Genomic DNA, 13,595 nt, shown 5'->3' on the forward strand with positions numbered 1-13,595 from the left:
AGTGTTGGGGGGTGGGGGCAGGACGTCCCCAGTTGGGCACAACATGAGCTCCTCTCCCAGAGAACAGGCATGTGGAAGGCCACCCCTGTCATCGCCAGCATGTGGCCTGAGGGTGGCCTGGAGTCGCTGGCAGTGGGATTGGGGACAGGGAGGCCAAGGTGTATACCAATGGCCTGCCCATGAGCCCTACGGCTCTCCTGGGCTCTCCTCCCTGCCCCCCTCAGCTTCTAGCACAAACACCATCAGCCCAACTAGAAGCCTTTTTCTGATGGTTTTAAATCCCCCTCCGCCTCTCACTTCACCGCCTTTAGCCAAAATACAAAGAGCAGGAAGCTCTCTTCTTCAGAGAGGACCGGAGGTGCAAGGGCGGCAGGCGGCTCCACGCTGAGCACCGGCTTCCCTGCAAGCTTGGTGGGGATGGGGTGGAAGCTGCAGGAAGCACGCACCTCCCGCTTCGCTCCAGGTCACCTAGAGGTCTTGGCTTTGGCCTCATCTCTGCCCACAGTGGTTGAATCCTGAGTAACTGCTGTTTGCATTTCTGACCATGTGGTGGAAGGGCCGAGCTCGCATGGCCAACCCCTGGGCTGGCAGAGCCTCCCTGCTGAGGCCACCCTCCAAAGGCAGGAAGGAAGGAAGATGGAGGTCCCCCAGGCTTCCTCCAGGAGGTCATGGGGAGAATCCCCACCTTGCACTCACCATTTCCCTCTGGCTTTGAGCTCTTAGCCTAAAGCCAGCCTTACACTCCCCACCAAATCTGGGCTACCTTGATCTTTACCACAACCAAACCCAAGTGCCCAGGACCTCGTATCATATTCACAAAGGGACACCCTTTCTCCTGCCTAGGACCAAATAGCACCGAAGGGGAGAGAAGCCAGATTCCTCAGAGCTCAGGGTGGAATATTTTAGGTGTTATTCATGTATCAAAACATCATTTAAACACAAATTGACCAGATATGGTCTTTTTGTGCTGCTAAGAGCCAGTTTCTTTCCTAGCTAAGACTGATGGCGTCTTTACAGACAGGCTCAGTTGATACATTTTCCAAACTATAGCTCTGCTTTAGAGATACTTGGCAGGAGTGGTTTGAAAAATAACCAGACTAACATTTTGGACTTTTCTGAGACTTTGAGCCCCTGCAGGGCAGGGCCAGCCCAAATTTCCCTTGACAGTCAATTTCTTGGTGGAGCAATTTGCACACTGAAGGCGCCGCCTGTCGACGTAGAGACCCTACCAGAGGTTGGGAGCCTGGAATTATCCTTAGGTTCGTGTCAGGAGATCTAAGAAACAGCTACAAAAGCACCAGAGGGGCTCTGCGCAGTGAGGCTGAGCTTCTCAAAACTTGACTCTTGTTTTTTTTGGTTTTTTTTTTTTTTTGGCTATAGGGCCTCACTCTGTTTCCCCAGGCTGTAGTGCAGTGGTGAGACCATGGCTCACTGTGGCCTCGACCTCCCGGGCTCAAGGGATCCTCCAACCTTAGCCTCCCAACGTGTTGGGATTACAGGCATGTGCCACCGCACCAGGCAAAACTGGACTCTTGTTCTGGAGTCACCAGGGGGGAGCTGGGCCTCTAAGTGAGGCTCAGCTGTCTCAGGTCTGGGCCTTCTTTTCTGAGCTCCCTGACGTCTGACATACCCTGGGTGAACAGCAGAAGGCACATCGGATCTACATTCAGACGCCTGCCTGTGCTGTGGGATGCAATCCTCCCTGATGGAGCAGTTCCTGCAGGATTTCCCGGGGCTGCAGGTAGCCTTAGGAAGCTGGGCAGGTGGAACCTACTGTACAGCCCACAAGTGCCAGCCTGCACCGAGGCCTCTGGCATTCATGTCTCACCTCCTGCAAGCGCCAGCCTGCACCGAGGCCACTAGCATCCAAGTCTCACCTCCCAGAAGCGCCAGCCTGCACTGAGGCCTCTGGCATTCATGTCTCACCTCCTGCAAGCGCCAGCCTGCACCGAGGCCACTAGCATCCAAGTCTCACCTCCCAGAAGCGCCAGCCTGCACGGAGGCCACTAGTGTTCATGTCTCACCTCCTGGGAGCACCAGCCTGCACTGAGGCCTCTGGCATTCATGTCTCACCTCCCGCGAGTGCCAGCCTGCACCAAGGCCTCTAGCATTCTTGTCTCCCCTCCTGCAAGTGCCGGCCTGCACCGAGGCCACTAGCATCCAAGTTTCACCTCCCACGAGCGCCAGCCTGCACCGAGGCCTCTGGCATCCACGTCTCACCTCCCGGGCAGAACTTTCTTGTCACATAATGACCAACAGTGAAAAGGAACGAGCAAACCATAACAACCTTCAAAGAATGAAAATGGTCAGATGTTTGTTTTATGCCTTTCTCTTAACAATAAAACATAGCCTAGCACAGATGGGCCTGAGAAGGGCACCCAGACTCCTAGACGGCTTTGAACCACGTCCTTTCCTCCTGACGGCTCGTGGCTTGGCGTGAGGTTTCATGTGTACAGGAATTGGAGTGACAGGCCAGTGTCCCAATGAATCGTGCAGCTGGGATGGCAGGAGAGGGCTCCCTGGTGTGTGCCGCGGGGTGGTGGGGGGGCTGCCGCCTACCTGGGGATGTTCTCGTCCACGGTGGCACATCCGTACAGGAAGACAATGATTCCCACGATGGAGGCAGGGATGAGCATCTGGGTGTACACGCCCAGCCAGGCGAAGTACAGGCCGATCTTCTCCCCAAAGTACTTCCTACACCAGGGGAGCAGAGCAGAGTCAAGCCCAGTGTCATTCAATACTAGCAGGGAAACATGCCCCCGGCCCTCCCCAGCAAGGAGCAACTCAAACCGGGGGTACTGGTTCTCTCATCTGAGAAGCAGAAAGTGGGGTCCTGGGCCACCCCATCAGGTTGGGGGTGCTCTCTGCTTTTATGAAGCCCTCCCCTCTTCTCTTTTTTTTTTTTTGAGATGGAGTTTTGCTCCTGTTGCCCAGGCTGGAGTGCAGTGGCACGATCTGGACTCACTGCAACCTCTGCCTCTTGGGTCCAAGAGATTCTCTTGCCTCAGCCTCCCGAGTAGCTGGGATTACAGGTGCCCGCCACCACACCCATTGCATTTATTTTTTATTTGTTTTTGAGATGGAGTCTTGCTCTGTCACCCAGGCTGGAGTGCAGTGGCGCGATCTCGGCTCACTGCAACCTCCGCCTCCCAGGTTCAAGCTATTCTCCTGTCTCAGCCTCCCTAGTAGCTGGGATTACAGGCATGCACCACCACTGCCAGCTAACTTTTGTATTTTGAATAGAGACAGGGTTTCACCATGTTGGCCAGGCTGGTCTCGAACTCCTGACCTCAAGTAATCCACTTGCCTCAGCCTCCCAAAGTGCCAGGATTACAGGTGTGAGCAACCACGCCTGGCCCCCCCTTCTCTGTGGTGCCCCGGGAAGGTGGGTGCATTTCTGTGTGTGATGGCCCACGCTGGTGGGTGTGGGTGTACTTCCCCTGGGGCTATGGGCTCCATTCCAAGCCCTGTTCAGCGTAAGGACTGGAAAGCACCTCGGCCAGGAGGTTCCAAGAAACCCAGTTGCTCCTCATATTAAGTGTGGTTGGCACCTTGATGGCTTGAATGGATTTCTACCAGCCGAGCTTTGGTGGGCAGGTTACCTAACCTGGTCTGCCCCTCCTTCCTGCCCTGTGGGGACAGAGATCCTCTTGGGAGAGGAGAAATCCTTACACATCAGAGGCAGCTCTTTCCTTCCCCTCCACATCTCAAAGCGGGAAACCCCTCCAGCCGCCCAGTGAGGCCAGGCCAGGCAGTGAATTTAGGAGATGGTAAATGTGACAAAAAAGGGCCCAACCTCCAGGGAATTTGAATAAATTGCTTCAACTAATGCTGGCCCAGGCTCTCAGCCCTGCAGGGACATTTTGGGTCCTCCTACACAAGCTCTTCGAGTTCAAACACGTTCCCAGGTACTGAATATTCAGAGTGGTAGAAACCCACAGGGACGTTGGCGGACGTTATCCAACTGCCATCGGACTAGGCACTTGATTCCCGCAGGCTGCAGCACGTTCTTACCTGACCAGGTCGATGGGCTGGTACTTATAGAAGACCCCGTAACACGCCCACTCTTCGTACAGGAGCTGAGGGGGAGGAAGCAGTGGGGTTGGTGACCATGTGGCACTCTGAGGTTGCTCCTTGGAACGCAGCAGTGAGGACTGAGCCTCCGTGACATGATTCATTCATCCCACAAACACTTCCTGAGACTGGGCTGTGTGCGAGCAAGAGCGGGCCTCCCTTTGTAGGTGAACATGGGGATGGAAAAGAAGCTTCTGGCAGGTTATGGAATGTGAACTCTTCGTGATTTGACCTGGAATTGACCTAAATGGGCCGGACGCTGTACGGCTTCTCACCTTTAGGGTTTTTGGTCGTCCCCGTCAGACACCAAACCATTCTTTATAAAGGGCACAAAACCACCAGGGTTTTGAGCAGAGAAATACCAGTGGCGAAATTTTAAAAACTCTCACGGGATGCAAAGATACTCGAGGTTTATCTCCTGAGATGGGCTGTCTGATTAACAGTGCTTTGTGAAATAAATGAAATTGACACACACACCCTGTTACCCCCCCAGGCTTTGGGCAGGGACGGTAATGAGTTTGGTGGATTGGAAGCCTTGTGTGAACATGCAGAGGATGTCCTGAGGAAGACGCCGGGTTAGGACTGCTGGTAAAAAAATAAAATAAAATAAACCCACGCGTGTGGGTGGTTAACGCTTTACAGACCTCAACTCAAAGCCCAGCAACAGGGCCACACTCAGGGAACGCAGGATGCAGGTGCTGCGAGGGGCCCAGAGGCTGTCCCGGGACAGAGTAGCTGCCCACCAGCAGCCAGAGGCGGGGCAGCTGCCCTCCTCCTCAGTTCAGAGCCCATTCTGGGGTCAAGCTGCCTCCCAAACTCAGAGTCAAGATCACAGCTGGGGGACGAGGGAACCCCTTGGAGCCTCCGTAACTCCTCCCAGTGTCTGGAGGGCGGGAAGTAAATGTGAGCCGTCTCCACAGCTGACATAGCCTTGCGTGCCTGAATGTCTCGTCTGGGGTAACACTGGGGCTGTGCACTATAGAAACCCCCCCACTGCCGGGCGCGGTGGCTCAAGCCTGTAATCCCAGCACTTTGGGAGGCCGAGACGGGCGGATCATGAGGTCAGGAGATCGAGACCATCCTGGTTAACACAGTGAAACCCCGTCTCTACTAAAAAATACAAAAAACTAGCCGGGCGCGGTGGTGGGCGCCTGTAGTCCCAGCTACTCGGGAGGCTGAGGCAGGAGAATGGCGTGAACCCGGGAGGCGGAGCTTGCAGTGAGCTGAGATCCGGCCACTGCACTCCAGCCCGGGCGACAGAGGGAGACTCTGTCTCAAAAAAAAAAATAAAAAAATAAAAAAAGAAACCCCCCCACTGACAAACAGGGAAGGGAAACAGCGCAGGCGTACCCACAGCTGCCCCCACCCAAAGTCACAGGTGGAGGGCGTGTTTCTGAAATCCACAGAGGGGCCGCCTGCTGCTGCACAGCCCCTCGAAGCCACCAGCATTACCTGCAGCTGAGCATGGCTATGGAGGGGCTTGTGACTTGTCTGCGGCCTGGGCAGGTTCCCCCACCCCCGAATCCAGAGTCCTGGGCAGACCCCTTCCCCCATCCCTGTCTCCTCCTTGACACTGAAGGATGGGATCTCTCCTCCCAGGGCATGGAGAGAAGGCAGATGGGCTCATGTGAGTTCGTGATGTGCAGAAGGCACCGGGTGGTTCTGCATCAGTGTGTTTTCTTACGCAGATAACGATGAAGAGGCCACAGTTTCACTGTGTACATAGGGAGGCCTCGGCCAGCAAGCCTTGATGAAGCAGAGCTGCACCTCTGCAAAAGCAAAGCAGCCATCGCTGACCTGGGCAGCTTCCTCCCCTCACCTAGAGTCAAACCGCTGATTTATGCCATAGATAGGTGGAAGATGCGGCAGAGAGGGAGGAGGAGGGAGGGAGGGGACAGAGAGACAGAAGGAGGAAGAGGGAGAGACAGAGACAGACGGAGAGACAGAGAGAGAAGGAGGGAGGCAGGGAAAGAGACAGAGAGAAGTAGGGGGGAGGGAGAGAGATACAGAGACAGATGGAGAGACAGAGACAGAGAGAGGTGGGGGAGAGGGAGAGAGAGACAGAGACAGAAGGAGAGAAGCAGGGAGAGAGACAGAGAAAGGTAGGGGAGAGGGAAAGAGACAGAGACAGATGGAGAGTCAGAGACAGAGAGAGGTGGGGGAGAGGGAGAGAGAGACAGAGACGGAGATGGATGGAGAGACAGAGAGAAGAAGAGAGGCAGGGAGAGAGACAGAGAGAGGTGGGGAGAGGGAGAGACAGACAGAGAGAGAAGGAAGGAGGCAGAGGGAGAGGCAGAGAGAGGTAGGGGAGAAGGAGAGAGAGACAGAGACAGATGCAGAGACAGAGACAGAGAGAGAGAAGGGGGAGGGAGGAAAAGAGGGAGAGAGACTGAGACAGAGACAAGAGAAAGGTGGGGGCGAGGGAGAGAGACAGGGACAGATGGAGAGACAGAGACAGAGAGAAGAAGGGATGCAGGGAGACAGAGAGAGAGAGGTGGAGGAGAGGGAGACAGAGACAGACAGAGGCAGACGGAGAGACAGAGATAGAGAGATGGAGAGAGAGGTGAGGGAGGGAGATGGGGACAGAAGGAGGGAGGGAGCGAGACAGGGACAGGGAGAAAGGACACAGTTCTGCACGGGGGGAGGAAGGACCCGCCCTCAGTGGTTCCCACCATCTTCTGACAGACGCGTGGAGGGGGCCCACCCCCAGCTTTCTACATAAACCACTTGACCTTGGTGGACTTTTCTTCCTGCCAAGAGGTGACATCAATCACTCTGCACCATCAAGGCAAAGAAATCCAACTAAAGACTCCACTGTTAGTGCTGGAAGGACTCCAAGGTGGCACCTTAGCCTCGGTGAGCAGGCAGGGGGGTGTCCAGGCATGGGGGCTGTGGACTGGAGAACCAGGCCAGCCAGGTGGCTTCAGTCACTGTGACCTGGGAGCCTTCCAGCATCCGGACCCTGGAGGGATCCCAAAAACCCTCAGGCGTCTCTCTTGTCGAAACCCCCTGCCAGGACTCACATGGCTGCCGCCGGCCCTTGGTGACATGGATGCAGTCTTTAATTGGTGTACATCCTTGCCCCTTGCCCCTTCCTTTCCCTCTAGAACAGAGGCACCAGAGGGACCAGGTCTGTCTGGTCCTTCTCACCCTCCATGCCTCCAACAGGGCCTGTGGGTTTTCAGTAAGTGACTGTTGAATGAATGGATAAATGGATGGACGAATACCATGTTGGGCTCTGTGGCTCCCAGTCCAGCCCAGGGATGCAGCAGACCTCAGTCCACACCTGGAGTCAATCCCCCACAACCCAAGCCACCCCGCTCCCCCACAGGGCCCAGGTGGTCCTACTCTTCCAGTGCCCTGGCAGGAGGAGGCAGCAGCTGCCCAGCAGAACACCTTCTGCACATCCAAAGACAACTCTGGGGGCATGTCTTGCTCACCCGGGGTTTAGTTCTGTTGGGTGTGAACTCGCTCAAGATCCTGGAGGAAGGCGCTCACTCTCAAGTACTCCTACGTGTTTGTGGTCCCATGATCAGACCAAGAGTGATGGCTGCCCTGCTGTGGCCCAGACCTGCCTCCTGCTTAAACTTCCCTACACTCTTTTCTGCCCACCCTCCAGCTCAGCACAGGAAAATGTCCTTGGCTGCAATTTCCTTTCTGCCCTGTGAGGTACCCAGGGTCAGGCATGCGGGGCTCCTGCCACTGATGGCAACAATAATGGAGAAGGCATGGGGTCTGTCACTGGAAAGGCAAAAACTCAGTGCCAGGCTGTGATGTGGAGCCATCGCGGCAGAATGCAGAGTTCCCCGCAGCTCTGAGTCAGGACTCAAACACCCATCTAATCCTCCCTCCTTTTCTTCTTTCCATCATCCATCTACCTACCCATCATCCATCATTCATTCCTCCAGCATCCATCATTCATCCCTCCATCATCCATCCATCATTAATTATTCATCCCTCTGGCATCCATCTATTCACCTACCCATCCACCCATCATCCATCCACCCATCCATCCATCATCTATCTACCCACCCATCATCCATCATTAATTATTCATCCCCCTGGCATCCATCTATTTACCTACCCATCCACCCACCCATCATCCATCATTCATTCCTCCAGCACCCGTCCATCCATCCATTCATCCATCCATCCATCCATCCTCCATCATTCATTCCTCCAGCACCCGTCCATCCATCTATCCATCCATCCATCCATCCACCCATCAGCCATCATTTATTCCTCCAGCATCCATCATTCATCCTTCCATCAGCCACCATTCACCCATCATCCATCATTCATTCCTCCAGCACCCGTCCATCCATCTATCCATCCATCCATCCATCCACCCACCCACCCAGCAGCCATCATTTATTCCTCCAGCATCCATCATTCATCCTTCCATCAGCCACCCATCCAAAAATCATTAATTATTCATCCCTCCAGCATCCATCCATTCACCTACCCACCCACCAACACATCATCTATCATTCATCCTTCCATCATCCACCCATCCACCCATCATCCATCATTAATTCCTCCAGGACTCATCCATCCATTCATTCATCCATCCATCCATCCATCCACCCACCCATCACCCATCATTCATTCCTCCAGCATCCATCATTCATCCTTCCAATGGCCATCCATCCATCCATATTAATTATTCATCCCTCAGGCATCCATCCATTCACCTACCCACCCACCTATCATCCATCCAACCATCCATCCATCATTCATCCACCCACCCTTCATCCATCCTTCATCCTTCCATCATCCATCCACCCACCCATCATCCATCATTCATTCCTCCAGCATCCATCCATCCACCCACCCACCCACCCACCCATCATCCATCCTCCATCATCCATTCTTCCAGCATCCATCCACCCATCTACCCATTCACCCACCTACCTATCATCCATCCATCCATCATTGATTATTCATCCCTCCAGCATCCATCCATCCACCTATCTGCTCACCCACCTATCATCCATCATTCATCCTTCCATCAGCTGCCCATCCACCCACCCACTCATCATCTATCATTCATCCCTTCAGCATCCATCCATCCATCCACCCACACACCTACCCATCCATCAACCATCCATCTGTCCATCCACCCATTCACCCATCCACTCACCCACTTATCCATCAATCATCATTCATCTCTCCACCACCCATCCGTCCACCCACCTGCCCATCAATCATCTATTCATCCATCCACCCATTTGCTCATCTGTAATTTATCCATCCATCCATCCATCCATCCCTCCATCCCTCCATCCATTTATCCATTATACACTTATTCATCTCCATCTCTATCCATCCATTTATCATCCCTTAATCCACTCATCCACCAAACTGTCATTCATTACTCCCTGACTACCCCCATGGGCCAGGCATTGTATCCACTGCTAGGACCTAAAATTAAATGGGGAGTGGGAAGCAGTCCAGGTAAACAGCTGGGCCTGGACAAACCCACATTGTGTTTGCTGGGCCTGGCACACAGTAGTGCACAGTAAGTATTTCTTGAATGAATAAGTAACTGAATGAGCTAGTCCTGGCACTGATGTGACCATCAGCCAAGCAATCCTGAGATTAGAAAAGCAGCCAGTGTGGCTTGAGAATGGAGGAGGGGGAGGAGGGGGTAGGGTTCAGGGGCCTGTGACCCAGAGAACTGAATTCAGCCAGAAAGGAACTGCTGGTGTCCATGGAAGAAGCATCTTTAGGGGGAGGATAGGCATCTGCTAAGCGCCAGAGGGGTGCGGAGGAATGAAGGGGGCTGGACTCTGCGGCTGGAATTGGTCAGGACAGGCCTGTGGAGGGGATGTTCCTTTTCCAACAGGATCGGGGTGGGGAGTTCTGCAAGTCATAGGGTCTCAGATGATGCCAGATGTTACACTAAAAATAACCAAATATGTAATTTTTGTGCTAGGTTAGATAGCATCTTCATCTGGACTCCCGGGCAGGCAAGCTGTATCAAGTACCAAAGATTTAAAAACATGTATGGGGGCCTGTGGGGGGAGGCTGAAAGGAGGAACGTTCCATACACAGAGGTCCTGGCCCCTGGGAATTGGGACAAGGCCACTATTGTGAGGTTGTCAGGGAAGCATCTCTGCCCACCACCTGCGGAAGGACCAGCAGTTGAGGCAAGGTCTAGGAAGGACTGCTTCCCGGGAGGGAAGGCTGGGCACGTTTGGGGAGCAGAGGCTGACGTGGAGACCTGGGGGGAAGGCTGGTATCGGGTGTGGGCCCACGGGGGAGAAGGGAAGAGCAAATGGTTGTGGTGGGGACATGTTCTTTTGGGGCGCATGGTAGAGGAGCAGAGCTTCCTGGGGAGCCTGGGTGGGAAGGGTGGAGTTCCCATGCTCAGAGCGAGGGGCAGAGGGTGGGGACTGACGCTTTGGGGAGTGAGGGATTAGCAACAGCCACTAAAGAATAAAGGGGCTGGCTGGGTGCGGTGACTCACGCTTGTAATTCCAGCACTTTGGGAGGCCGAGGCGGGTGGATCACTTGAGACCAGGAGTTCAAGACCAGCCTGGCCAACATGGCGAAAGCCCGTCTCTACTAAAAATACAAAAATTAGCTGGGTGTGCCGGCAGGCACCTGTAATCCCAGCTACTCTGGAGGCTGAGGCAGGAGAATCACTTGAACCAGGAGGCAGAGGCTGCAGAGAGCCGAGACTGCACCATTGTACTCCAGCCTGGGTGACAGAGTGAGACTCCATCCCCCCACCAAAAAAAAGAATAAAGGGGTCACCCAGTGTTTCCCAAAGTGTGTTCCCTGGAACACTAACTCGACAACTTATCCATTTAAAAGGGTTCCAGGTGAGGTAAATTTGATAAACGCTTCATTGACCACCATCAAACAGGTTTCCCCAACGCGCTGCTGGGGGCCATTGTTCTCTGTGCACCTGGTCTCAGTGGTTCCCAAGTTTATTTGCCTGGGAGCCCTGCGGGATTAGGCCACGTGCCAGCAAGGACTGCTGGAGGCCCAGGCACAGTTCAGATTGTCCTGAGAAGATAAGGGAAGGACAGCGTGTGAGGAGTGGGCTCTGGGAGGACGGCTTTCCCTTTCCCATGCTCACAGCCACCTGCCGAGGGCACTTTTGAGAATCAGAAAGAGGAAAACAAACCAGCCACACAAAGCTCAGGGACTTTTCTCCTGAAACGGCGAGAGGGGACACCCGCTGCTCAGCCCCCTGCAGCGAGCGCCCTGGGGAGGCCCTGGAGGCCAGTGAGTCCTCGGTCCAGCTGTAGACCCACCCCCGCCTCAGAATACCTGCAACCTCGACAGAGCCGCCTCCTGCTCCGCTCCATCAACTTACTTTTCTGTCGTTGAACTCCACGTTTTCACCCTCGTAGTCTCCCTGTTAAAAAAGAGGAAAGGGACTTTCTTATCATCCGGTGGAGCTTTGGAGGCACTCACATCCATAATGTTTCAAAACACAAACCCCAGCGGCCGTCGTTGACACAGATTAGATCATCCTGGGACAACATTTCACAGAGAGCAGGAGGGTTGCCCGGGTGTGCCCCCTGTTCCGATAGAAAGGCCATGCCAGTCCCTGTTGGCCTCCAGGATGGCCTGAGCGGCCTCTTCCCTCGACACGAGGGGACTCTAGGAGAGGATCCACGGTCGGGTCCTTGGAACCAGAAACACAAATGAAAGGGGGCTTTCGTGAGCCGAGATTGCGCCACTGCACTCCAGCCTGGGCAACAGAGCGAGACCGTCTCAAAAAAAAAAAAAAGAAAGGGGTCTTTCGGAGGCAGGAAGAGTCCTATCATAGGGTGCGCATACGTCCCACTCTGCTGGGACAGTCCGTGTCTTGCTCCCTTTCGCTGTGGAGCATCCCAAGAGGGACAGTAAATGACATGGTCACTGTCGTCTAGATCAGTGAGTCCAACACTCCCATTTTACAGATGGAAACACTGAGGCTCCGAGAAGCAAACTGATATTTCTGAGGACACACAGCTAAGATTGGTCAGACCCTGACTTGGATCCAGACCTTCAAACCTAAAGGAAGAGAAAGGTGTAAGGGTTGAAAGCCCGTCTTGGGACATCATGGGTCTAGACTGCCTATGGCTGTGTGCACGTTACCCTCGCAGACACTCAAAATGATACTGAACTGTCATTCAGTGAGCCCCAAATAACTACAGTTGACATAAGTAATTGGGGAGGAGCAGCAAGGGAATGGCTCTGTCGAGGTTCAGGGCATGGCTGGCCTGGCCTGGCTAATGGTTTTTTTTTTTTTTCGAGATTATAGGCATGAGCCACCGTGCTCAATCAACCAGATATTTTTGACGAATGAATGAATGAACGAATGGATGCAATAAGCACAGGACTGGAATGGGGTAGGATGCAGGACAGCTTCACGGTGAGGAAGATGGAAGTAAAAATGTAAAGCCGAAACTACATAGCATGCAGTGAGAGCCTCGTCATGGCCGCCGAGGCCAGCCTGAACTTCCCTTCAGTCTTATCGCTCAGGCTGGAGTACAGTGGCGTGATCTCGGCTCACTGCAACCTTTGCATCTGGGTTCAAGTGATTCTCCTGCCTCAGTCTCCCAAGTAGTTGGGACTAACACCACACCCAGCTAATTTTTGTATGTTTAGTAGAGACGGGGTTTCACCGTGTTGGCCAGGCTGGTCTCAAACTCCTGACCTCAAGTGATCCGCCCGCCTCGGCCTCCCAAAGTGCTGGGATTACAGGTGTGAGCCATGGCGCCTGGCCTGGCCAATGAGTTTTAAGAATATCCAGGCAGACAAAGCTATGGGACTCTTGGGGGTCTGTCCAGTGCCCTCTGCACTCACCGGCAACTTCCATGACTCCTGTAACCCCTGCCAGGTGGGGACAACTTGACCACACACTCAAGCAAGCGACCCAGTGCGGGTGGTCTTGGAACCAAGATGCTCTGAGAGCAGTTTAACCAATTTCCTCCTGAGTCTTCAGGGGGTCCTCACCCACCCAAGCCTGATTCCTTTGTGTTTCCCAGTCTCTTTACGTGGATGAGACAGCCACACGATCCCAGCAGCGTCTCATTTATATGGAGGTCCCTACGCTGGGGACCTCAGGCAGGGAGATGTTAGGAGGAAAGCCAAAAAGTCACCAAGTAGCCTACATAAATATCAAAGTCCTTTCAGTTCAGGTGATACACTCTGATTCCAGGAGACTTCCTCAGGGTCTCACCTGGAGCACGTGACTCTTACCCACACACAGTTCTACCAGGTTGTTATCTGGTTGGCAATGGCATTTACCAGATATTCTTCTTTTTTTTTTTTTTCTGAGATGGAGTTTTGCTCTGTCTCCCAGAGTGCAGTGCAGCGGCACAATCTTGGCTCACTGCAACCTCTGCCTCCCAGGTTCAAGCAATTCTCCTGCCTCAGCCTCCTAAGTAGCTGGGATTACAGGCATGTGCCACCATGCCCAGCTAATTTTTGTATTTTTAGTAGAGATGAGGTTTTGCTATGCTGGCTAAGCTGGTTTCGACCTCCTGACCTCAGGTGATCCACCCGTCTCAGCC

At 53.9% G+C, this 13,595-nt stretch overlaps 1 protein-coding gene across 10 annotated transcripts in view; it reads right to left on the bottom strand.

Annotated features, from left to right (window-relative positions):
• The window catches only part of LOC105469731 (anoctamin 1), a 218,809-nt gene that overhangs the window by 62,133 nt on the left and 143,081 nt on the right, over window positions 1-13,595 (bottom strand). For all 10 annotated transcript variants that reach the window (XM_071074119.1, XM_011721186.3, XM_071074118.1 and 7 more), the window contains 3 exons: window positions 11,405-11,446; window positions 4,015-4,079; window positions 2,560-2,694 (listed from right to left, as the gene is read on the bottom strand). In XM_071074119.1, the coding sequence (XP_070930220.1) occupies window positions 2,560-2,694; window positions 4,015-4,079; window positions 11,405-11,446 (242 nt within the window). The remainder of the gene's footprint in view (window positions 1-2,559; window positions 2,695-4,014; window positions 4,080-11,404; window positions 11,447-13,595) is intronic.

The sequence above is a fragment of the Macaca nemestrina genome, chromosome 12, assembly GCF_043159975.1.
Source record: "Macaca nemestrina isolate mMacNem1 chromosome 12, mMacNem.hap1, whole genome shotgun sequence".
NCBI lineage: Eukaryota > Metazoa > Chordata > Mammalia > Primates > Cercopithecidae > Macaca > Macaca nemestrina.